This window comes from Rhinolophus sinicus, chromosome 4 (assembly GCF_057876585.1).
Source record: "Rhinolophus sinicus isolate RSI-liver-muscle chromosome 4, RSI-T2T, whole genome shotgun sequence".
NCBI lineage: Eukaryota > Metazoa > Chordata > Mammalia > Chiroptera > Rhinolophidae > Rhinolophus > Rhinolophus sinicus.
Genome location: NC_142504.1, coordinates 105,595,040 through 105,621,569, shown reverse-complemented (window position 1 = coordinate 105,621,569; position 26,530 = coordinate 105,595,040). Strand labels below are relative to the sequence as shown.

Below are 26,530 nucleotides of genomic sequence, written 5' to 3'. Positions count from 1 at the left end.
GGCAATTCCCTTGCCAACATTCAAGTTAATTACTTACCCTGGAAGCTTTCTGCTATTTCTGTGACATCACAAACATCCAGCTGTGACCACTGGCTGAATTCAAAGGTGAAATTATTATTGACTCGACAGACATAAAAGCCTGCATCTTTAACATGCACTGTGTTAAAAATAAGTTCTGATGCATTTCCATTTGGAATCTGTGAAAGAATGAATAAGAGAATGCCAGTGAATGACTCGTCAAAACAAGCCTTATGAAAACACGTGCTGTGTAGAATGTATGATGTCCTTGGAGCTTTGAAAAGTGTATCTTTTTTCCACGTTCTAATAACATTTTGAATAATTTAGGACTGAAGAAATCCACAATCTTCTATAAACCCATTAACCAGAGAGTTAATAAGTTCTCTCCCATATATCTTCCCCAAACGCACACACGAACAGAAAGTATCTGTTCTGTCATATAAAACGGTTCAATTGTTGGTATTTAAAGAAGCTACAATTGCAACATTTATGAGTTAAGGAGCCACACAACATGACACACACCACATGAAAGACAGAGTACGCAGGAAGTTCGGCCGGGCTACTAGGTAACCTGAATTCTGACCAAACTAGCTGTGCACACGTGACCAAGTTATTTCACCTCAAGAGACCATTTTCTCATCTGCAAAATTCTAGAAGCGGATAGGCTCCTCTACCAATATACTTCTCTGAAGGTCTGGGCAGAGAAGGGCTGTGGAAAGCATACGAGCGATGGGAAGAAATGGCCCTCCAAGGGTTTCCCAAACTTTGGTCACCACACTAAGGTTTGTTTCACCCTTGCTGCTCCCTTCAATTTATCAGCGCCCCCCAACTCTGACACACTGCCAAGGGCCTAAGTGCCATGTTATATTATATTAGCTCCCTTGCAAAGTACTTTCACAAGCTCAGCCCTTTTTCTCTCCAAACCCCAACTAATTCAACTCTTTCCCCTCTCAGAAACTGTGACAGAAAGGGCATTTTGTTGAAGATTTGACGGCTGGATCGCAGGCTGCACTTACCATGTTTCCCCGAAAATAAGACCTAACTGGAAAATAAGCCCTAGCGTGGTTTTTCAGGATGACATCCCCCGAACATAAACCCTAATGCGTCTTTTGGAGCAAACCTTAATATAAGACCCGGTCTTATTTTCAGGGAAACACGGTAGCACCACCTGACAATCCTATCATGTTAACCTGCTCCGTTTCCTTTCCTGCTAGACTATTAATGTGTACTTTCTCTCCTCAGAAATACCGCAGTCCTACTTCTCGCAGCCACTGACCTCAGACAGAAACTCTGTCCTCTTCTTCCCATCAAATCACACTCCTATCTGTGTCTGCACCTACTTATAACTGCTGTTCCCCCTCCTGTTAAAACAGAAAAGGTGTCTTCCTAACAAAGGCTACCTGGGCTTAGGATCTGTGGGGATCCACTCAGAACCCCCGAGTTGCTATGAAGATTAGTTCGAGCTGAAGACATTTGGGATTCAACAGAGGCAGATAAAAAGCCTTCCCAGAGCTCTTTATCTGACTAAAAGCAGAACCTTCTGGGAAATGAGGCTGCCATAAATTCCTTCTTCAGGGCGGCTTTTACTCCCAGGAAGGACACCAAGAATAGATCTGCCAGAAATCCCCACTCCAGGGGAGTTTGATGGTCAGGAAGACGATGGAAAAACCACTCGCACCTGCATGAATAAACAATATCACAAACTTTCTTATCTCCCATTTACTCTTCTAGAAACCCCTTTGTATTTCTAAAGAAACCCATTTGTTCTTCCCAAAGAGGCCTTTTCTCCTTCCTGCCTTTTCCCCACTAAGTTAGGTGTATAAGCCTCTAAGTCTAACCATCCATGGAGCTACTTCTTCCGTAAGTTCCCACAGGAATAAACCTTTTCTCTTGCTAATCCGGACTTTGTCAGTTAATGCACAGTCCCGCAGGGACTGAACATAAGAGGGTAGAGGGAAAGTTTCTTCCTCTCCGACAGACAATCCCATCCTCTCTGATCTTGCTCCTGTAATTTTCTTTCTCTGCTTTAGCATCTTTCTTTTATGGTATCACTCTCAAAAACATACTCTAGTGCCTTGTATTTTAAACAAACAAACAAGCAAGCAAGCAAACAAATAAACGAAAAATCCCAAATATACCTCTCTGGACCCCTCCCCCCCCCCCACAGCACTGAAGATGCTGACCACCCCTTTCTCTACGAAATCCTTTCCCTTGGAGGCTTCTCATCATGCTCTCCTGGATTTCCTCCTATCTCTCTTGCAGATTCTTCTTAGTCTCTTTACTGGTTCCTCCTCCACTATATAAACTTTCAATGTTGTCTCCAAACGGACTGGCTGACTCATTTAGACGTCTAGTAGGCATTTCAGACTTAACACGTCTAAGACCAAATTCCTGATTTTTCTCCCCAAATCTATGCCTCTCCTAATATTCAACACTTCAGTATGTAACATGTCTCCAGATGCTTAAGTAAAAAAAATCTAGGGGTCACCCTTGATCTCTCTTCCCTTTTCCTCAGGCTCCACATCCATCTATGGGGTTTGGTTAACTCTGTCTCTAAAATAAACGGACTCACACGCTTTGCTCCATCCGCACTGCCACGCCCTGGTCCACACAACCACTATTTCTCATCTAGCACAGTCTGTGTGTCAAAAACATTAATCCTGTCATGTTACTTCTGCTGAAGACCTTTAGCGGCTTCTCAATTTCTATCACCCTGGTAATTTTCCTCATAGCTCTTAACTCAAAGGATGGTGTCCTGTGCGTACTGTCTGTCTGTCCCCACTGGAAGTGGCAGTGCCCTTGCTGACTGTGCTTCATCAGCGCGGCCACCGGCACAAAGCAGGTGCTCATCAAGTCCTTGCTCCATGGGTTCTCTCCTAAAATAGACCCACAGACATAGGGGTGGGTTGAGGAAACTCAGCTTGTCAGTGTCAAGTCTAACATGCACTCCCTGACCCCTACATTCCTGCCTTTCTCAAATCACGACATGAGTGACAAATGATCTATTGGAATAAGTTTTATCCATCACTTCTTCCTCAAAAGGTGTATATTCAAATGAAAGCAACTTTGCAATGGAGGAAATCTGGTAAAGATAACGTTAGTTACCATTTCTTGAAAGCCTAGGCACACAAAGCATCCTTCCTGCGAAACGCTCACAACCTCGACCACAGGCATTCACATTGCTAGTGACGGCGGCCAGGGTTCCAACACGGCCTGTCTAGCGCCAAAGCCCACATGCAGTCTTTTTACTACAGTGCACAGCTGCTCTACCTTCCCTGTGGGGCAGGGATGGAAACACAAAACTGTGTAAAACTACACATTTCTTCTAAGGCAAGATAGGGCGATCCCATTCAAGGAAAGAGCATAATCTTTAACTCAGTTTTAGGTTTGCAAATGTAGACTTATGGTTGAGCTTGGAAGAAAACTTAGTTCTCTGACTCACAGGCTGAAAAGAATACAGAATTTCAAGGTACGATCCAGAAGGGGAGAGGGCGAGGGGAGCTGGGTGAGGGAGAAAAGAGAAGCCCACTAAACGAGATACAACACGGACCAGCCAGATCGGTGAGAACCTCCCAGTGGCAGAGTGGCTCGAAGATCTTTTAAGAAAAGACAATTCCAGTATGTGATTGGATGGTGCACGGATCAGACACTTCCACAAGAGGAATAAATGCCCCCCTGCCCCCAAATGAATTCTACTTCACAATCTCACAATAGCCTAAATCTTCTGACATAATACAGTTATGTGGAATACTTAAAGTAATGTTGCATTCCCCTTCCACGTTACCGTGAAAGACTTTTAATTAACGATTTTGGTTGGAACATAATTTTTGCATAAATGTGTTGGAAAATTCTGGTGATGTTTCTCCTCTTGGTTACCATTGTTGCTCCAAGCAATCCCTATTTGCCACAATTTTTAGACGAGAGAATTGGTTTTATTACTGCTTACAATTTTTTAGACAAAATTTTGCAATTGTCTTACCAAAATAATGACCACTGAATACTTCAGTAACAACACAGCAGATCAAAATTCCTAAGAACATATTGAGGCTAAAGACACTCATTCATTTTCTATCATTCTACCTTCTTATAACAAGAGGAATTAAAAGACATTGAAAAAAATTACCTCTTTATTCATTTTGAACCATTGATATTGCACAAAAGGATGTCCAGTTGCCCGGCAACATAGTTTCACAAACTGTCCAGCCAAGACTGCCTTGGATTCTGGGTTGACAGTGATCTTTATTCCTTTAAAGAGAAAAGTTACATACATGAAGTCACAGAAAAGGGGTTTTCCTTGTGTATGTTTCTGAAACCGAAAAAGAAAAGAAATATTTTGGAAATAACTTGCACATCCATCCTTGTTATAAATCACCCATTCACATCTCCTTCCCCACCAGGTTCCGAGTTTCAGAGTTCCAGGCTTTGTAAAACGAGGAGGAAAGAAACTCGCTAGCAGAAGACTTTGAGCTATCGTACTTCCCACACCTGGGGGAGAACACTGCTTGTCTTACTTCTTCAATTCTTAGAAATATTGTTTTCACATTCGCACATGTCTGAAATCAGGCTGCACCTCGCAGTGGATGGCTGCCAGGCAGCAGCGCAGGCGTTTTCAGTGCCAGCTCTTCGAATGGCTGGCACCTCAACGGAGTTAGTGCACTTAGTAACGACAAGTGTTGACTTGAAACACCACCGAATATGGCTACAAGAGACACCTGAATTTCAATGCTATGATTTAGTATTAAAATGAAAGTTATTTTGTCAACAGAAAAGCACAGAAACAGAAAAGCAGGATATAAATTTCATACATGTCATACAAACATTTCTCATTTGACTGTCAGCAAGGAACCTCGGAAAACTTTTGACAGGAGCTTCGAAGAAAATCCTGGAGTTGGTAATGGAATCCCTCTCCCCTCCCTCCTTCCTTCCTGCCTCTCTCGGTCGCTCTCTCTGGGAAGCTGCTGCCACCGGGACGGGACGTTCAGGCATCTCTGCACAGGGGCCCAAACACTAAGGAAAGAAAATTGGGCCTCCTGCAGACAGCTGTGTGAATGAACCATCCGAGAAAGGGGTTTCCAAACCCAGGGGAACCTTCAGATGGCTGCAGCTCTGGCTGACAGCTCGACTGCCATCGCATTAGAGGCCAAAACGTGAGCCCAAACAACCCAGCTAAGCCACTCCTGGATTCCTATCCTCAGAAACCTTGTGAGATAATAAAAAGTTGTTGTTTCAAGTTGTTGGTTTTGGGGTAATTTGTTATGTAACTGATACAAAAGAAACCAAAGTGAGGAAACTTCACATCTGCCAAGGTGCTAACACATAAAGCTGGGCTGGCGGCCCTCAGGAAGGAGAAAAGATCATTAACACTCTGAAAGCTTCATTTCCCACACCTACTTTTATTTTCTTTCCTCCTCTATCCTCCTCTATCCTGAATATGATCTCATAACATATTTTTTTCCTCTCAGTCCACCCATCCAAAGGAACAAAACGAAATTACAATTGAAGGAGTTAATCTAAATAATAACAACCTTAATACATCAAAGGTACCAAACTTTCTAGGGGAAAAACAGTAGTTGAGGTAAACTAGGCATGTGAAATCCATGAAAGATACAAAAATCCAAAACATTTGGAGTAAATATTTATAGCATACTGATTAACATTTCAGGGTCTGGAGAAACCCTAGAAAATCTTTACTGGAGTAGAGCCTCTCAAAAAAGAATGGAAAACTTTTGCCAAGGGAGAGCTTTCAGATTCCTTAATTCTTTACGTTGATGCCAGGTTAGCACAGGATGGATGGAGTCACAGTGCCTGTGAGTTCTGTAATACAGGTTGGTAGGAAAGCACCTGGTGACATTGAGAAACGGGATGAGCGCTCTTGTGTAAACCTGCAAATTCCCAAGTGTGTGTTAGTGCTCCTGCACACCACTCATCTGCCAGGAGAGACGTACATCACATCTTTAAGGTACAAAGATTAGGTGTGACAAGAGGAAAGGAAACTACAACAACAGGAGGGGACGAGTATAAATCTGAAAAATATAGGTGCTGTGGCTAAATTGGCTTTAAGATGTGGGTGTCTTATAGCCGTTTCAAACCTAATACGTTCCAAGTCCCTCTTGAACAAAATCTATCCCTCCACCAGACCCTGCAGTCTCCCCCATGTCAGGGAAGGTCCATCAGCTTCCAGCCAACCCCACGTGTCCAGTTACTCAGGACAAAACCTTAGCAGTCATCCCTGCATCCCTCCTCCTGGCATCCTCATTCTCTACAAATACTTTAACTGAAAGTCCTGTCTGTCAAGCTTTTCCATGTGTCTTAATCCAAGCCACCATCAGCTCTTGACTCAATTATCATTACAGCCTAATTTGTTTCCTTGGTTCCAACCAGCAGCCCAAATATCTTTTTAAAACATAAATGAGTCCATGTCACGCCTCTGACCAAAACCCTCTATGGACCTCCCATTGTACTCAGAATAAAATGCAAACTCCTTACCAGGGCCTAGCAGGGCCTCCCTGAACTGACCTCTCCGACCTCGTACCTACCATCCTCCTCTTTGCTCACCAAGCTCCAGCCACTTTGGACCTCTTTCTTCCGGGACACAAGCTACTGACTGCCTTTCCTCTTACTAGTCCTCTGCTGGGTTTTTCCTCCAGCCCCCCATTGTTTCATTGCAGAGTCTGTTTTCCTCATCATCCAGGTCTCCAGCTTCTTTGGGAGACGTCTCTAACTTAGCTACTGCTCCATCCTGGTTCTCTGGTACATTCGCTCTGCCGTGTGCTCTTCACTGCACGGAACTTCCTGTTTCGTATTGTCTGTCTCACCTACTAAAACAGAAGCTCCACAAGAGCAACAACCTAGTGTGTCTTAGTCACCAGTTACCTGACACCTGTGGATACAGTGAGGGTTCTTCACCCATCTGTGGAATGAATGCATATAATAATAATAATAATAATTACTATAGCAGCAACTTACTGCTTTATATATGCCAGGCATTTTGCTCTCTCACCTTCAAAATAACCATACGAGTTAGATAATTAATTAGAGCTATATTACAATGAATTAGATAAAGTTAAGTGATTTGCAGAAGGTCACCCAGATTACCTTGGGTAAATTATTTAACCTCTTGAGACTAATTTTTTTTTTCATTGTAAAATGGCAGAAACAGGATACAAACAAGTTTTCTTGGGCTTTAAAACCCTCTTACTTTTGTTATCCCACTGACTCTCTTTTTCCCTCCAACTTTATTGAGTATAATTGACAGTGAAAAATTGAATATATTTAGGGTGTACAGCAGGGATGAGTTAATTTATGTACACATCGTGACATGATGACCACAGTCAATCAGCCCACCTGCCACCTCAGTGATCATTTTCCGGTGATTCTTACTGCACCTCCCAGGCGAATGCCACCTTGCGCCACGGTGAGCTTCTCGTACTGCAGGGAGCGTGTCAGGCAGAGTGCAATGTCTTGCACCATGACAGTGCTTGTCAACTTACCAAGTATTCTCTGCTGTCCTACAGAGAGCAAACAGATAAAAACGATGGAAATGCAAAGGCTTTCTCCCTAGAGTGTCTTACAAAAGGAACAGATGACTTTAGTGGGAAGGGCCCATACGGCCAGGATGTTCTAAAAGGAATCCTCCTGTGTGTGGCAGACAAGACTAAATTATGTTTAATGGACATTGAGATGCAAAGCTCATACATCTGTCCTGTACCAACCATTTTAGTCATCTAGCCTTCAACAAGCAAGAAAATACACGATATTTATTACTTACTGCTTCAAAGACGGAGAATTGAAAGGAAAAATGTGATTTGGAAACCGCCCCTGGTGAGTTGTAAAGAGAAGAAGTCACAATACCTCCCATGTTTTAACCACACATATTTCCTTCCTCCCACATAGCGCCAGGCAACAGGGAACCTTGGTCAACCTTTAACCACCCTCATGCGGCGCCCACTAGTCAAAAGGTGCTGAACAAAGAAAGGTAAGGAAAGAAGACGGAACAGAGGGCTATGGAGGGCGTACCACGGCATACAAATGAAAGTTCTGTTTTAAAGGGTGAATGCACAGTTTCCTGGCAAACATGCCTATGTTCAGATACCATCTGCAAAGAAGGCAAAGAGGTTACTTGATTTCCTGTAAGATGCGGAGAATCTGACTAGGTCTGATGGAACATGAGGAATGTACTTTCAACATATACTTATGTAGATCACATAGGTGATGTTAAACAACAAAAGTAAAGACCCTGCTGGAATTACAAAACAGGTAAATTAGGGTAATTCTTGACTTGTCATAGGTTCCCTGTACGTTACTCTCTCTCACAATGCACTTAAAAAATCGATGGAAATTACAAACAGCATTTCCAGGAACAACACATCTATTGCACACATTACAGTGCATCTATTTTCAGCGGTCAAGAACCAAAAAATGTTTCCATCAGGTTCCATCTAAAACTCTTCCTCAAAGTTATTCTGAAAATGTCTAAGCTATCATTGAAAAGTGCCCACAGTGTCCCAGAATAAATACCATTCCTCTTTCTCCAGCAAACTCCCCCCACTACACAACCATGTTCACGGGTGTCCCTCTTACAAGTCATTACGTTTGCACCCACTGTGGCTAAGCCTCGTCTCATCAGATCCCTTATTCTCCTACGTTATCCAGTGACCCTGAACACCCCGGCACTGAGACACATTCTTTCAGACCCCATTTATCGCTCCCTTTCTATCTCTTTGCTTCTTCCTTATTCTTATTCCCACACATACCACCTTTGCCTCTTTTCACTTCGTGATTATTTTCCTTTCAAAAATTTCTGTCACTTATGAAACAAAAAAAGTCCCTTATAAGAAGATCTAGTACTTGAGTACTTTTTAATTTGGCAAGAAGAAAAAACCTGAAGTCCAAGGGTCAAAGAGGCAACAGGTAATAATCCGTAACTAGGTTTCCCAAAGAACCCAGAAATTTCCTAGCTTTACGGCAATGGCACTGAGTTCAGGGTCAGCAGACCTGGGTTCTAACCTACCTTTGTCAATAACTGTGACTCTGGTCAACTGATAACTTTTGGAAATCTCGTTTTCCACATAAATGTTTGTTCACAATTAAAATATAAATGTTCGTAATTGTACTGTTCTGTTACCTCACAGAATTGTGAAGGGAAAATATGAAGTAAAGGTATTTTGGATACTAATGAATAATACTCAACAATCTTTGCTCTTGTCTTAAAGACAATAAAAGGAAAATAAAATCGATTATCAGAAACCTAACAATGAGTGTGCTACAAGGGATTAAAGAGAAAAAGTGAAGTGATATGAAATAAAAAAGGGGTGGTGGCAAAGGGGAAAGATGACACCACTGAGACCTCACACGACTCTGCCACTGCCAACTGATACGTACAGAGAGTGAAGCACCTTTCGTATGAAGAATGAAAGAAAATGTCAACATCACAAAACTGGAGTTGGAAAGAACCTTAGGATTCATCTAATGAACCCCACATAGAAGATGTTAATTCTCTCCAAATTCTCCGCCACTGTCCGGCCTCTACTTAATCAATGCCAGGTCAGGGTATTACTTCCTTGGCAAGTATTTCGTGACCTACTTAACTCGAATTGACAGAGCCTATAAATACACACGCGAAACGTTTTCACTTAAAAGCAATAAATAAAAACATCTACATTTATGTGCATTTGCTAAGCAAACAGATGCCAACATAGCTTGCTTTGGGATCAGGGGCTTTGATCCTTTACTGAAAAAATAAAGGTCTAAAATATCATTATGGACTTTCAGTTCAAACAATTTTAGCACATTCATTTAATATCCCTACCCCCTTCCAATTCCCATGAGATGACCACAGAAACCAAAGAATAGGGAAACAATGAGGGCTGGAAAGTGGGGATGGGCAACCATCCAAGCATGAAAACTGTAAGCACTTCCTCTAACATCAAGTACAGGTAAGAGCAGACTGAGGGCAAGTGGGCCACTCACGTGCTGTGGAAAAGCCCAGTTAGAGAGAAAGCAGAGGCGGGTTAGTGTCAGTCATGTGGCGCTTCTTCAGAAAACACATCAGGTGTCAGAGCCCACAAAGAGCAAGAATCTGGGGGTGAGCTACCCTCAGAGCAAGAGTCTGGGGGTGAGCTGCCCTCAGAGCAAGAGTCTGGGGGTGAGCTACCCTCAGAGTAAGAATCTGGGGGTGAGCTGCCCTTGTCTCAGACCTCATGCTAAGTGAGGGACCGCTGAGGTCGGCTCCTAATCAAGGAAATCATTCCAGTTAGAAATAGGAGAACGCTTCCCCAGCTACTCTGGGCTACCCAAACGATTCCATAAAAGAATCTTGGTCAGTTTCTCAAAAACAGAGAAACTACAGCCATCAGCTGGCTGTCTCTGGCTGTCATCCCACAAACAACTGAAATGGACTATGGCCAAATAAATCTAAAATTTCCCCTTCTCCCTGCATTTGGTTGTTGACAGTCCTGTTCGTAGGCTTATAGCATCTTCAACAGAACTCATCGTACCCAAACCATACCTCTCTATAAAGACAATCAGAGAAAAATCACTGGACTTTCTGTGGACTAACAGCTAATGTTCTCCTATGAAACTGCATTACTACAAAAAAAGAGAGAAAACATTAGAATATTTCCAGTTTGTATTTTCGCCAAGATTCAGGAAATTACTGAAAAGGAAAAACTGGAGATCAGATAAAACTTAGTCTATATATACTTGTTTTTGTGATTGTATCTGATGTGAGCATTTACAGGTTTGTCTCCCCTACTAGAATATGAACTTTCAACAGGCAGGAACTATCGTTTTCTTTGAATTCAGAGTACCAACCACAATGCCTGGAACAACAGCAAACGTATTGGAACACAATAAATGTTTACTGAGTGAATGAGCAAATCTCAAGTTAAGTTGATTCTATCAGAGCTTACATTCTTAATATAATTACAATAATTTTTTCTTCAATAGCTTTTATATTAATATATTAAAATTCTTCTCTATAATTCTTCTATTTCTTTGTTCTAATATCTGTACATATAGTAAGATTTAGATTATCCACATAAGATGCAGACAGAAAGCTAACAGTAAGTTATTTCTAACTGAAATGACTGACCTTTATCAGATCTCAAAATATTTCCTCTTAAATCAACAATTAACATTCAAGTAACAGTTGATTTCTTGTGGACTATGGCTAATAGGACAACACTTCGCGGAAACAGTGCATCAATGGTACTGTAGAGACTGGTTTCCTTTTTTATTCTCCCCTCAAATGTGAGAAAGTCTCAAGGGATAACTGAAAAAGCCTGTAGGCCAAATATCAGCTTGGGCTCCCTAAAGGAACACTGACACTATTTGGGGAAAAAACAAAAAGCAGAAATGAATTTTTCTAAAGATTACTGATGTTTATTAGTATAGAACTGCATTCATTGCTGGCTTGTCAAAGATCAAAATATATTGTTAAAATTTGCAGGCTACACATAAAGAAATATGTGACTCAATTTCAGTCAAACCCAGTTTCATACATGGGAAGCTTTGAAAAACTGGCACAGCTTAGATCTCAGGCCAGTGATTACACTACAAATCAGGACACGTGGGGCCTCACTTGTCGTCTGGATGTAATTCAATGCAGCATTATTTCACGTAACTCCTACAATCCCGAGAGTTAGAGAACACTTACTCTCGGTTTATAGACTTGACGACCAATGGTCAGAATAATTAAGGGTAATTATTGAGAACAATAATGAGACATAAAAGTTATATTTACTTCCCAAAGAGAGATCTTAAGTTTTCAGAGGCCCAGGTATTCTATAAAGTATGAGAACTTGGCAGCTAATTGAGGGCCCAAGACTGGCAGATTTCAATCGTCACAACTTCTGGGTACTATTCTAGGCACTGGGGATATAAAAGTTAATAAATGTCACCTTAAGGAGAAGTTTACTGATCGGTGACAGACAACAGTTTTATGTAGACGGGTCTGTACCAGCATACCTCTTGGTATGAAGAGGCCCTGAGACACACATTGAGCATCCGACACAGGGCGTAACACAAAGGAGGCATTTCTAAGAGGCCTATTTTATCATCTACATTAGGCCTTGAAAGGCAGAAGGTAATCTGAGAGACCAACTTTCCTGACTCATCCTCCAGGATCCTTTCCATTTGCAGTAGATGTTTTAGTTTCCTCCCCAGCATCTGTTAGCCCCTTTCTTCTTCCAACAGGTCAACTGTTGTTTGGTGTGGTTTCTGGAAAGCTGACTCAACCCAACTCCACTCCTGGCTCTAAGCCAGGCAATTCGGCACATTCCACCTCCCTGGCCACAGTGACAGGTGTAGGGACCGGCACGTGACCAAAATGAGCTAACTAGAGTGAATCTTATGATTTCTGCTGGGACAAGATGAAGGCAAGAAGAGCTCGTAGATATCCTGCGGCTGCGTAGAAAGTCAGTCTTAGGCAGAAGCCAATGACAAGAAGGGACGAGCAAAGACAAAACTAAACCAGCTCCTTGGAAACGCGGCTGTCCCCTGTCTCCCCGCTGGAAGCCACCCTGCGTCGAGACTTTTTAGTTAGAAGAACCAACATATTCCCTTTATGATGCCAATCTGAGTTGGGGTTTCTGGTACATGTAATTGATAGCACACCACTACCATGTGCCCCTAACTCCCCAACCCCAGAACCGACAAAGAATAAGATCTGAATTATAATTTTAGGTTCCCGGGAACTTAAAAATCACAAACAAGTCTGTCGTGTAATAAAAACTGCTTACAACAAAACCATGTAAAACAGAGAGCACCACGTCCTTCGTCCACGGCTCCCTCAGGTCTTCATTGGCTTCTCTGCTTCTAGTGGGACCTGTAGTGGCAAACTGGACCCCTCAGAAAAGAGGTCTGTGTGCCGCTGCCGCCTGGTGACTTAGAGGGCTTGGTCCCTCCTACACGATGCTACTGGAGCTGACGACTCTACCTGGCGTTGCAGAGAGGAGGGGCAGTTTCCTATTCCTCACGTCTGACTTTGGAAGTGAGAAACCTCACTCAATATTGGTATATTCAGAAAAAAAAAATCATACAGTCCTGTCAATCAATATTTCAGAAGCATCACGTTGGCAAAATTTCAAATAATATTTGTCATATTTGCTTTATCTCATTCATATACATATATACATAAAAACGAATGTGTACATTTATTTTTGGGGGGCTGTACTATTTCAACATAAGTCATAGAAATCTTACCCCTAAATACTTCATTATGCATCTCCTTGGACTAACGACATTCTTCTATGAACTACAACACCACTGTCACATAATAATTCCCTAATATTTAATAATGCAGGTTATATTGAAATTGTTCTACTTGTCCCCAAATGTCTTGTACAGCTGATTTTTTTGAACCATAATCCAATCAGTGTTGATATATCGCATTTGCTTTTCATGGGTTCTTTAGTTTCAACCTGGGAGAAGAAAATGAGACTCCACACATTTACCTTTTCCAACAATCGTTAACACAAATCATCTGGTCAAATGCAATCTCTCCCTCCAAGTTTGTCTCCGTGTACTCTAGGAGAACATACCCAAGGGAAAAACCTACCTGGGGGGCTGAGAAGCTGAAGAACGTCAGCGTGTTCCATAGCTTGTAGGAAGTCGCTCAACTCCGTGACTGTACAACCTTTCTCACCCATGAGCTTTAGCAGACATAGGCTTGGGCTTCCTTCAGGCTCCAAGACCTTAAGAGAACACTGCTCCAAGTCCAGACAACTGAAAACAACAGATTTAATTCAAGTCAACGATATTCTTCAACATGATATGCCTGCTCTATGCTTGTCACCATAGTAGGTGTTGTGGGGATTAAATCACAAGTTGTTGAGTGGTGAAAAACTATTTACATTATGAACGCCACTGGAGGTCCTTCTGCCATTACAGGAGATTCTTCTTTATTCCCATCTCCAACTCAGCTCCCATGACTACTAAATCAGGAGAATGACAGAAATCTAGAAACTGCATGTGACAGAACTCTGGCCTTGATTTTGATCATAATTTTTACCTTTAATTGGGAATAGGGAACAGGAACATCAGATACATTTCTCTATTCTTTTTTTGTACTTATATAAAGTATAACACGGCCCAAAAAGAGGCATAGATCTTTGAGACATATTGAAAAATGAAAAAAAAAGCATAGAGTATTTTGTATTAACAAAGTAGTGTGTCTATGTGTGTATTCATATGAAAAAAATAACATACAGAACAGTGTATGTTCTGTATATTATTTTTATTAGCAAGAATACGTGTTTGTTCTTATATATGCAGACTAACTTAGGAAAGATAGCCAAGAAACTGGGGGCAGTGGTTGCCCGAGAGAGGGGGGTCAGGGGAGCAGAGCTCATGGCTGGATGATTCACTCTTCACTATAAAGCCTCCTGTACTAGCGAATTTTTTAACTATGTGCACTCATTTTTCAACAATTTCTAAAAAATAAAATCAGTGCTACTGACATTCAACATACTTCTACGTGCCTAGAAAACCCTAACACGGGGGTGTGGGCCAAACCTGCCCAGTCACCTGATTTTGTAAACAGTTTTAGTGGAACACAGCTATGCTCATTCATTTACACATTTACAAATGTATATGGCTGCTTTCCTGTGACAACAGCTGAGCTGAGTGGTTTGTCTGCAAAGCTGAACATATTTGTTATTTGGCTTTTTACAGAAAAAGTCTGCTGTCCCTGCTCTACAGAAGCTTTACATTCTGTCTCATTGTCCTTTTGTAAAAACTATTCCTTTTTAGTGTCGGCGTTGAACATACATGCACAACATTCTTTTCAGTGTTACTGTGTTAGGTAGTGGTATACATGGTTAGAAAGACAGGTTAAGATCAGACTGTAGAAAGCCATAAATATGGGACAGAGGAGTATGGATTTCAGTCAGTTCATAGAAGGGAAAGTACAAGTATGACACATTCAAGAGAAGGAAAAAATAAGGTAAAATCAAACAATCAGAACATCAACAAAAACAAAAAAAACCTTCCCAAAGAGACATAACCAACAATAAAAGCCAACCGAAGCTGTTAGATAATCCCCATGACATACTTGTCAAAGTCACACCTCATACACCTTTGCAGACGCCGCTTCCTTTCCTGCCAATTGGAATTACAGTTCAACATAAACTCAAGCTTCTCTGTGGGATTCTCCCAGACCACACCAGCCCACCAAACACACTTTAGATGCAGTCACCTAAGGGTGTTTATCTTCTATATCACATTTGGCAAACGTTTCCTGTGAAGTGTCAGAGAGTAAATATTTTAGGCTTTGTGGGCTCTGTAGTATATACCACATATTCTTTTTTTCTTGTTTTTTGTTTTAACAATTTTTAAATGCAAAAACCATTCTTAGCTTTTAAGCTGTACAAAACCAGGCAGTGGCCTGAATTTGTCCCATCAGTCAGTGTTTACAGAACCCTGGTATATATATGTATTATTTGACATGATTTTGCCCTAAAACCATGAGCTTTTCTAAGCATGTCTTCTCTACCCAACTAGATTACAGTACTCCTTGAAAACAGAAACCCCATCATATACAGAGGGGGTCAAAAAAATGTATATACATTTTAAGAAAGGAAAAAACTGTATTAAAATTGTAATACTAAATATATACCAATTAAAAAAAGATGAATACAACACATGTGGATACATTTTTTAGCACCCCGGTATACACATACATGTATATATTTACTCCTTCAATACCTAAAATCTGTCTTATTCATTATTAAATTATTATTGAGTGAATTTCAATCCCAGTTGAAAAATCTGGAAGCCAGGAGAGGTGGAAGGGGCCAAACATAACAGTACCAGGTTAGCAAACTTTCATATGACTTGAAATATTCTTAATCCACGCTCATTTTGATCAGTTTTATTAAATGGCTGCTATAGCATTTATATAATGGTCACCCAAGATTTATAATTCTGTGATAAAGTTGCTTATCTCATAAAAAATGTATGCACCCACAATTTCACTAGCAATATCATCTATCTCATAGGCTTGTTAGAATTAAATTAGATAATCCATGTAAAAAGTACTTAGCACAGTGCTTGGCAAATAATAAGCACTCGGTAAAAGTTAGCTCTTATTATGCAATAAAAATATGGGCACAGCAAAAGAATATTAAGGTTAATTTCTTAATTATGTTTATTTCTGAAACTGTGTTAGCATTTCCTTAAAAATGTTTTTGCGTAGCTATTATTTGGTAACCTGATAATGCTCTCCCAGGCCTCATATCTCTATATGAACTAGGCATTCTTTTCTAAATATCCTACTTAAATTTATATGTTCAATTCTCTATTCTTGTTAAATATTCTGGACGCAGTGCAGTGGCAGCACAGTCTGAAGTCCATGGTGAAACGATAAAAATAAGGACAACAAGACTGCCTTTTACTCAAAGATTGTCTTTCCTATTTTTTTTAAATGTTAAAGTGTCCGCTCTTTTATGAAATAATGGTGACTACAACAGTAGAAAAAAACGAAGCTGAGCGATAGTGCCTATTGGTCCTTTAGTTTGTAAAAATTTCTTTCACTAGTTCTTGTACGGTCCAGGTCAAGGAACCGGTATTAGAGACACTATAAGGATTACCAAGTTTTCCAATAATAAGAATATGAGTTTTATAAACATATAAACATTTATATTATAAACTCATATAAATATGAGTTTATAAAAATATGAGTTTTATAAACATAAATATATAAACATATATTTATGTAGAATATAATTTTTGTGATTCAGAAAGGTTATCAGGATCTCATCAAATGCAACCAAGTGATGCTCTAATTAATGTTTATACTGATATAGAGAAAATGAAAAACAACTTGTCTTCTTTTCCCCCAAATAAAGATCAAAGTGAAGTAGACAATGATTTCTCTTCCAAAACAAGGGGCACAGGAGAAAAAGAAAGTTCTGTATCTCCTTTCCTTTTACTGATTTTCCGCACGAGCACCGGTTTTCAGCTAAGATGATGCTTACACACACCCAACTTTTCTTTCTTTCCTTTTTTAGCTACATTCCTGTAAGACTGTGCTTTGAAGTGGTTTCTACCAGCCCTAATCTGGAATTTGTGATTTAATTTAAAAGACTATTACTGAAGCAAATGGTCTTTGCTTAAAAATATACCTATATTTAACTTTACTTTTAAAAATATATAACCAAATAGAACATATTATACACCCTTTAGGGTCCAAAGCATGGCACTGCTTTTAGGTTCTTTTGCTTCTCTTTATGGTACATTTACTCTTTGGAATCTAGTACTTAATTCAACAAATATTTATTACTCACCTAAAATAGGCCAGCCTTTTTTCCCTAGGTATTGAGGATATAGCGGCAAGCAAAACAAAATTCCCTATTCTCCTGGATTTTTTCCCTACAGGAGGACAGATAACATGCGTGTGCATGTATCCATCCACTCAAGTGCTTTGCAGAAAAACAAAGCAGAGAAAGGTAATGCTGGAGCAGATGTGGGGGGTAATTTTAAATAATGTGGTCAGAGAAGACCTCACTGAGAAGGCAACTTTTAAGCAAATACTTGAAGAGGTAAAGGAGCAAGTCCTGGCTTATCTGTGGAGACCACCTCGGGTTGAATAAACAGCAGTACAAAGAGCCTATTGTGTTCAAGGAAAACCAAGAAAGCAAGTGTGACTCGAGTAGAGAGAGGAGGGAGACAATATTGGGGTATCAGGTCCAAGAGTTAACTGGTAGCTAAATCGTGTTTCCCCTCTGAAGTGGAAAAGCAACTGGAAGGTTCTGAGCAGAGAAAGGGTAAGATTTGATTTAATATTTTAACAAAATTCATTCTTACTGATATACTGAGAACAGACTGGGGGTGGGGCAAAGCCCGAGGAGAAGTTAGGCAGCTACTGGAATAATCCACGTGAGAAGTACTGGTGGCTTGGCCCACTTGTAGCCGCAGGAATTGGATTCTAGATCTATACTGAAGGGACAGCAGACAGGATTTGCTGAGAAAATGGACGTGGTGTGTGAAAGTAGAGGCAGGAATGACTGGGACGTTTTTGGCCTGAGCAACTGGAGGGACATAGATTGCCGCGTACTGAGATGCAGAAAACTGCAAGTGAAGAAGCTTGTCAGTTTTGGACATGTTACTTTTAAGATGTCTATCAGTCATTCAAAAGGACACAGCAAACAGGCATATACACACATGAATGAAAGCAAAGATATGGATTGAAGATTGCGAGTAATCAATCTGAACATATGTAAAATCATGAGACTAAAGGGTAACACCCTGAGGGGATTAGGTGAAGTGTGGAGAAAGAGACACAAAGCCTGAGCCCTAAGGCACTTCAAAATTCAGAGATTGCAGAGACAGACTGAAGAGAGAGACAGAAGACATAGAGACGGAAGAGATAGAGACAGGAGGACAGCTTTTGTTTCAGCCTTTCACGGTTCTTTCCTATCAGACTTCTCCAGGCCAGGATTTCTGCAGCGAAAAGCACCTTCTCTACAGCAGGTAGGCAGTGACTGACCGTTTTCCTTGGTCCATGGTCCACAGCCCCATTTCTAAGCTCCCTCCTTCATGGAATTTGGGCGGCATAGAGCCTCCTGAAAGCTCTGTCATCTTTGGGGCGCCTATGTCCCATGCCACCATAGTACCTCGGTAGCTTGAGCAAGACCCTCAGAACCTGTGCCTATCTGCGCTGACAGCAAAGGGCGTTAATGGAATTAGGGCTGCGTTTATATTTAGGGCATGCCCATGTGTACATGGCTGTGGGAAACTAAGCTACCATATGTAAGGATTTAGTCTGAGTCATCAGTAACCATCTGAAAACATTTACAATTTTTCCTAATTCCTGATGGACAGTTCAGAACGGACTCTTGTGGCTTAAATTCTCATCTCGTTTGAGGAAAGATGTATAAAGTCCAAAAAAAGTGAAAAGAAACAGAATAAGCAACCTTTGAGATTTTAGGGCTGGGAATCCAGTGATTCTAAGGAAAGCACTTCACATCCTCATGGGAACTGATACCACTTGGACTTTCCCTCTACAATTCTTAGGTTGACACTAGAAAAGAACACCTTTAGGACCTTCTACTAACATAGATGCTCTCCTGCTATTCGCATGAAATTACGTTAAAATAACTTTTTGTCTTAAACAGAGTAAGCATCCCCAGCTTACCTTGCCCCCTCATTTGTCACTCTCTAGCCCCCAAGTTCCCAGTGCTAACCTTTTGTTATGTCAGTTTAATCCTGATTTCAACAGGTATGTGAGCTTCACGTTCCCCAATTCTTCAACCTTCAGGGTGCCCCGACTCTTTCCACCACAACTAACCTACTATGAACTATAACCCTCAGCATCCTACAAGACTGGTGAAATTCCACCTCTCATCAGACTTCCCACGCTGGAATTCCCAGATTCCACAAGTACACGCCTTCTGTTGCTTGTCACTTCTTGGTAGGCAACTGCCCTTCTGTCTCTACTAGCTTCGCTAGAAATGTGAGGTCAAAATTTTCTGTTAGTTCCCCCAAAGAAAGCTAACACAGTTCTATAGCCTTTAACAAAACCTGACTGAAGGCTTGGGGTATCCTTTCCTCTTAGATGCCATCAGCCATGCTTCTTCAGTGGCAGGGCCTTACTTTCTTCTCTCATCACAAATAGGAGCCCTTGATACCAGGCTCTTCCTTGTTCAGGAAAGGCCAGAGCCTTCAGTAACTACAGAACTAGTTAATAGCACCAGTTAACGAATCACAGATCTGGTGATCTGACCCCCAAAGAAGACAACTTTTCACATTATTGTAAGTCTAGAAATTCAGAAATCTATGGGCCTAGAATAATAGTATTTTGGATTTTCTTTGCGTCGCCAAAAGGACAATTTCCTAGAACAGAAAAAAAATTATGCCATTTGTCTGCTCAACTTTGCCAGTTTACAACTTCTTGATTCCATCCTCTTATCGTTACTCCTCTGTGTGGCCAAATACTCCCAGATTCTGGTTTAACCCCCAAACTCTGAAACGCAAGGTTGTTGTGCGTGTTAAAGTAGATAATCCATGCAAACAGTACATTGGTCTGTTCTAAGTGCTTAATAAATGATAAAAATTTGTTACTATCATTCACACCCAACATAGCACTTAACATGTTATTTGTGAATGTTCCAGAATGACAGTTCATTACGAGTTAGTCTTTATAAATAAGAACTAAATATCTGTCTTCTGGAACTTCTAACAAATAATAGGCACTCAATAACTATAACTTTGACTGAATGTCTCCCCTCTCAATTCAAAAGTATTTATAGAATGTGTAATATAAGTTCTATGCATGATACACTCTTAAGCTATGGTTCCTGTTCACAACAGGTTTATAAAGAAGTATATGAATAATTACAGTACAAGACAAAGTTTAGTCACATGAGAAGTTACAAGAACTGCTAAAGGGTTCAAAGGCAGACCAAAATCATGCCAATGATATAGAGTAGTGGTTCAAGTGTGATCTGGGAAACCCTCATGCAGGTCCTGAGACCCTTTCACAGGACCCAGAAGGTCAAAGTGATTTTTCATACTAAGTTGTCATTTATCTTTTTCATTCAGTCTCTCAGGAGTGTACATTGGAGTGTCTGGTGTTACATAATCTGTGAGAGTGCAACACACTGAATGCAGAGGCACATAAAAGCAGCCAGCCCTCCGTAATTAACCCAAAACATTAAAGAGATTTTCAAAATGTGAAACAGTGCGTTTTCTAAACTATTTGTTTTGGAAAAGTTTGTTTTTCCACATGTAGTTTCTGTTAACATGTAACAGGTTATTCTTTTTCAATAAGTTAATATTTTAGAAATTTCTTAATTTTAATTTCTAATATGGTAAATATCAGTATATGTTATATGTATAGAATACACAGAACCCACATTAAAAACGCTCTGGGGTTTTCATAATTAAGAGTTTAAAGGAGTCCAGAGACCAAAAGTTCAAGAACCACTAGCACAGCGGTTCCAAGGCTGGTAGTAGGAAAATAGTTTGACTTACACATGTTCATAGCGAAGTCATGAAAAGAACTTGGTAAGTAGGTTTGATGGAGGAAGATGGAGAGTTCAGTTTGTTTTTTCCACCATCCTCCTCTCCCTACATAAAAACCATCATGCGCTCCTGCACCCCAAACTCTTCCATTATCTCTTTACCTGCATGCACTTCTTGCTACCCTTCCTCAGGTCTTCAGGTCTGTGTCCCGTGTCCCGTTAGTTTGCATTTGAGGTCCTTCCGAGTTAAGGCCCTATCACAACGATCTCCAGACAGCCTTCCTTCTCTCAATATACTCCTAGGTCAACCTCGGCTTTTCTCTTTCAGCTCACGGGGAGGAGCGTAGGAGAAGGGTGTGAACACCGGGGTTCAACCTCCAAGCTCTCGAATTCCCAGGGCTTTTCTGGGTGAAGGCTCTCTCTTTCTGGAAGATTACTGGAGTTGTCCCCACGTCCTGTCCTTGGCCGTCTCGCGTGGCCCCGATGCTCTTCAGCATCAGCGTCCACCGCCCCACTAGGGTGCCCCCCACACTGTTGTCGCGCCCCGAGCCCAAGTCCACCCCACGTGACCCCACCCCTGCGTTCCCCCGGCGCCTCACCTCAGCCGGAGGCGCCCCCGACTCCCGGCCAACTCCGCCAGCCTCCTCCAACCGCGGCCCTCGGGCGCTCGGTCCAAGACCCCGCTAAGCCTCCGCAGCAGCGGCTCCGGAAGGCGGTTGAGGGTCGCGCTGGCCGGAGCGGGGAGCGGCGGCCCCGAGGGTGCGGCCGGAGGCGGCTGCGAGGCCAGGGGCGACAGGGCCTGCAGCAGATCCACGCACCGCGACATGTCCCGCGCCGGCGACCCCGCCACCGCCGCGGCTCCCGCGGGCCACATCGCGGGTCTCGGCTCCAGCGCACCTTCCGCTCGCCCCCTCGCTCGCCTGGGCACCGCGGAGGCAGGGGCGGAAGGACTAATCCGGCAGCGCTGCACCGCACTCGGATGAGGAAGCTCCGCTCCCCGCCCCGCGGGAGACAGGTTTGCAAACAGGAGCCGGGCAGACCGGCCGCGCCAGCCGCCCCGAGGAGGCGGGGCCTGGAGGCGGGGGCGGGGCCGCCCACTGCGCGCGTGCGCACAAGCCGCGCGCCTGCCTGGCCCTCTCTGCCGCCTCTGCGCTCCTGGAGGCGCGCGCTTCAAACCTGGGGAGGTGGAGTCCTGGCTGAGCAGGAAGGGTTGGGTGGTTGCCGCTGTAGGAGGAAGCCGCGGAGGAACTACGCCGGGGCGGCTCCACTACGGCGAGGAAGCCTGTGGCGTCGGGGCTTCCCGAGGCCGTGGGAGGAGGATTGCCGCACGCAGACGCGGGAGCACGCAGCTCTCCGGTGCCTGGCCGCCGGCTCCCGGGGCCGCGCTCCGCTGACTCAGTGCGCAGGGCGACGCCACCGGCGCCCGCATTGGGCAACCTCAGTGCAGGCTTCCTCGTTTGAGGGATTGATGTGTGTGCGTTGTGAAGAGAAGTGATGCCAGACATCCGGATGCTTAATGGCAGTTGCCCGAAATTTATGCCTTTTTTTCTTTTCTAAGCTAGGCTGTGGCCTATTTAAAACGAATGAGATGTTGGAAGTGATTGTTTTTAGCGGGAATCGCCTGGTTTCCTCCAAGTCAGACTGCCACCCACAATCTTCATAAATCCAAGCAGGCAACCTTAGAGAGAGTATCCTCCCCTGGCAGGGTCCAGAATAGATGAGATAAATGCAGACGGCACCTAAGCTCGTTTTCCCAAGCTTAGCGACATTCAAGGTCGTTGTCCCATTGAAAACTATAGGGTCGTTTGGGACAAAAGCAAGCAACTGAACAAAGTGTGACCAGCCAGGTAGCACCCAGACACAAGGCTTCCTGGCCCAATTTCTCGTGCATCAGCTTTTTCATCCACAGGACAGCAGGATTTTTGGTAGCAATAATTTGGACACCCAAATTCTCTACCTTTTGGGGAGGTAGTTGCCCCAGAACAGTCTCCACCACATTCTAGCACAAGCCATTGGTGTACTTTTCCGTGCAGTGTAAATTCGGAGTTCAGAACGCAGTATAAGGGCGAACTGCACCACCTCTGGGTCCAGAAAAAGCTGCTCGATTCTAGTTTTATGACCTTGAATAAGTGACTTAATTCTCTGTCTCATCTGTTAAAATGAGACTGAAAATATAGTATATACAGAGTTGTTACCAGATTTAAAGGAGTTGATGTGTATCAAGCACTTATTCCACTTGGCTCATACATAGTGTCATAATAACTGATAGCTACTATCCTTGCAAATGCAAACGCTTGCTTCATACTCAGTTTGCCTTGGTAAACGTTTCCCAGTCACTTCCAGTGCCTTTCTGTTTTGTCCTCAATCATTGAGCAAATATTTTGAGAGTCTATTAACTACATGGATCAATTATGGAAATCAAGGCTTCCAGTCTTTATTGGTCTCGTTTATGAGTCTAGTTTCTAGTCTTTTAAAATTGAGATTCAACAGACTTCCTTTTTCTAAGTCTACCATATGCAAGGTGTTGCTGATATAGCTTCTCGTATGCGCCTATGGGTTAAAGTGGGTACCTATGTACCCTGTGAGTATCCTTCCCAATTTGATCAGGGGCATCCCACCTCCTCCCTTGCTTCTCCTATCGACTCCAAGACACCTAAGACAAGCGCTTTCCTTATCTCATTCTAGTCCAGATCCTTTTATCCGCCTAGCAATTCTATAACCTATGCATTCACCGCACTCCAGCCTCTACCTTGGGCTGACATTACCTTTTATGACTGGTCTTTTTCTCCTCCCAACCAAATGCTAATATTTTTATTATGCAATTTCACTTCTGTGGTTCTCTATGGGGCATAATAGTATATATGGTAGCAAGAATGTGATTTTTAGAGTTTGCCCAGAATTTGAATATTGATGCAGCCACTTATTAGTGGTATGACTTTAAGTAAGTCACTTAACCTCTCAGCTTCAATGTCCACATCTGTAAAAAGCGGAAGATATAATAGTACCTGCTTCAAAGGATTGTTGTGAGAATTAAATTACACACATATATATAATAAACAGCAATGTAGCTTCCTTTTCTACATATCAACCATTTGTATAAAGATGGGAGAAAAACAGAGTGGAGAGCTGGCTTTTAAATGCCCCTTAAAAGTTCATGCATGTCAAGGGGATAGAGGTTGGCTCAGGTGGTTAGAGCGTGGTGCTGATAACACCAAGGTTGCCGGTTCGATCCCTGCATGGGCCAGTGTGAGCTGCGACCTTCTTAAAAAAAAAAAAAAGTTCATGCATGTCTATAGATAATATACTTGGGAGTTCTTCCTCATTATTTAAAAGTGACATAGATCTTTGTGAATCCAGACAATTGGCAGGAAGCTGTGGTTTCATTCTATGGAAATCCATTGATGTAATCTTCAAAACACAAGTCTTGAAACTGACTCATAGATTTTTTTTTCCCTTCACCCAGTCTCTCTATAGATAGTACTCTAACTAAAAATGCCAAAGTGACATATTATTTGATATCTGGATATGGTTTTCTTTTTTTTTTCTTTCTTTTCTTTTTTTAAGATTTTATTGGGGAAGGGGAACAGTACATTATTGGGGAACAGTGTGTACTTCCAGGACTTTTTTCCAAGTCAAGTTGTTGTCCTTTCAGTCTTAGTTGTGGAGGGCGCAGCTCAGCTCCAGGGTCCAGTTGCCGTTGCTAGTTGCAGGGGCGCCCACCATCCCTTGAAGGACTCGAGAAATCGAACTAGCAACCTTGTGGTTGAAAGCCCCGCACTCCAACCAACTGAGCCATCTGGGAGGCAGCTCAGCTCAAGGTGCCATGTTAATCTTAGTTTCAGGGGGCAGAGCCCACCATCCCTTGCGGGACTCAAGGAATTGAACTGGCAACCTTGTGGTTGGGAGCCTAAGGGCCCATGTGGGCAGCCTTTGGAGTTAGGAGCATGGAGCTCCAACAGACTGAGCCACCGGGCTGGCCCCTGGATCAGTTTTCAATGGCCCAGTGCAGGAGAAAACCTGCAGGTCTTGGGCTCTGTCTAGAGCAGAGGGAAAGGAAACAGGAGTCTTCATTTAAATGGCATTGCTTAGCTCCTGCCATGATTCCACGCCAGCAGCCTTCATGGCCTCTGACACAGCCTGTGTGTGGAGGCCCCTCCGTCCTCTCTCAGACACAGGATCTCCACATCCCTTACAGCCCCTTCTTGCTGGCATCTCCCAAAGGATTAGGGGTACTTTCCCATTTTGATTTCAACTTTGGAATAGTACCTAAGCATCACACTAGTATTTCACATCCTTCCTTCACAATGAATCATCCGTGGCAAGACCTTATGTACTTGTTTAAATCCATTAGTTAATTAATTAATTCAATCATTAACAAATATTTATTGCATGTCTACCTTGTGCCAAGCGCTATGCCAAATACTGTTAAAGGATGATTTTAAATTTTTTGTTTTTGTTAAGGCTTTTCTTTTTTTTTTTTTAAAGAGCAGATTTAGGTTCACAGCAAAATTGAGGGGAAGGTACAGAGATTTTCCATGTACCTTCTGCCCTCATAGCCTCTCCTTTTAGCGTCCCCCACCAGGTGGTATATTTGTTACAATGAATGAACCTACATCGATACATCTTAATCACCCAAAGGCCCTACTTAATCACCCAAAGGCCGCAGTTGACCTGGTTCACTTGTGGTGGTGTGCTTCCTATGGGTGTAGACAAATATATATTGAATGGCATGTATCCGCATTATGGTATCATACATACTATCTTTACTGCCCTAAAAATTCTCTGTGCCCCTTCTATTCATCCTTCCGCCCTCCCAACCCTTTGCAACCAATGGTCTTTCTACTGTCTCCATTTCTTTGTCTTTTTCAGAATGTCAAATAGTTGGAATCATACAGCCTTGTCTGATTGGCTTCTTTCACTTAGTAATCATTTAAGGTTATTCCATGTCTTTTCATGACTTGATAGCTCATTTCTTTTTAGCATGGAACAATAGCCCACTGTCCGGATGGACCACAGTTTATTTATCCATCACCTACTGACAGACATCTTGGCTGCTTATGAATTTTGACAACTGTGAGTAAAGGTGCTATAAACATCCATGTGCAGGTTTTTGTGTGGGCATAAGTTTTCAACTCCTTTGGGTAAATACCAAGGAGCGAAATTGCTGGATTGCATGGTAAGAGTATATTTAGTTTTGTAAGAAACTGCCAAACTGTTTCCCAAAGTGGCTGTACCCTTTTGCATTCCCACCAGCAATAAGAATTACTGTTCTCCACAACTAGGCCAGCATTTGATGTTGATGGTGTTATGGATTTTGGAAAGGATAGTTTTTTTTTTTTTTTCCAAAGAAAGTTAAAATCATGATTCTTAACAAATGTACACTGAACACGTGTCAAAGATTTTATTTAACACATTAGTGAACAAGGGAACCAGAAAGATGTTACAACCACTTCAAAGGAGAATCCAAAGACAAGATAAATATGTAAGCCCAGGAGGATGCTGAAATGAATTAGCTTAATAACTGCAAAACTGACATCTTCCACGGTGGA

General features: G+C 42.2%; 1 protein-coding gene across 3 annotated transcripts in view; it reads right to left on the bottom strand.

The window, feature by feature from the left end:
* MALT1 (MALT1 paracaspase) overlaps positions 1–26,530 on the bottom strand; it is an 84,038-nt gene that overhangs the window by 29,949 nt on the left and 27,559 nt on the right. For 2 of the 3 annotated variants that reach the window (XM_019729280.3, XM_019729281.3), the window contains exons 1-4: positions 21,581–22,053; positions 13,577–13,743; positions 4,142–4,263; positions 38–197 (exon numbers count right to left, since the gene is read on the bottom strand). In XM_019729280.3, the coding sequence (XP_019584839.3) occupies positions 38–197; positions 4,142–4,263; positions 13,577–13,743; positions 21,581–21,855 (724 nt within the window). In that variant the 5' untranslated portion in view covers positions 21,856–22,053. Of the gene's footprint in view, positions 1–37; positions 198–4,141; positions 4,264–13,576; positions 13,744–21,580; positions 22,054–26,530 lie in introns of those variants that run through there. The other variant, XM_074339900.2, reaches the window with a different exon arrangement.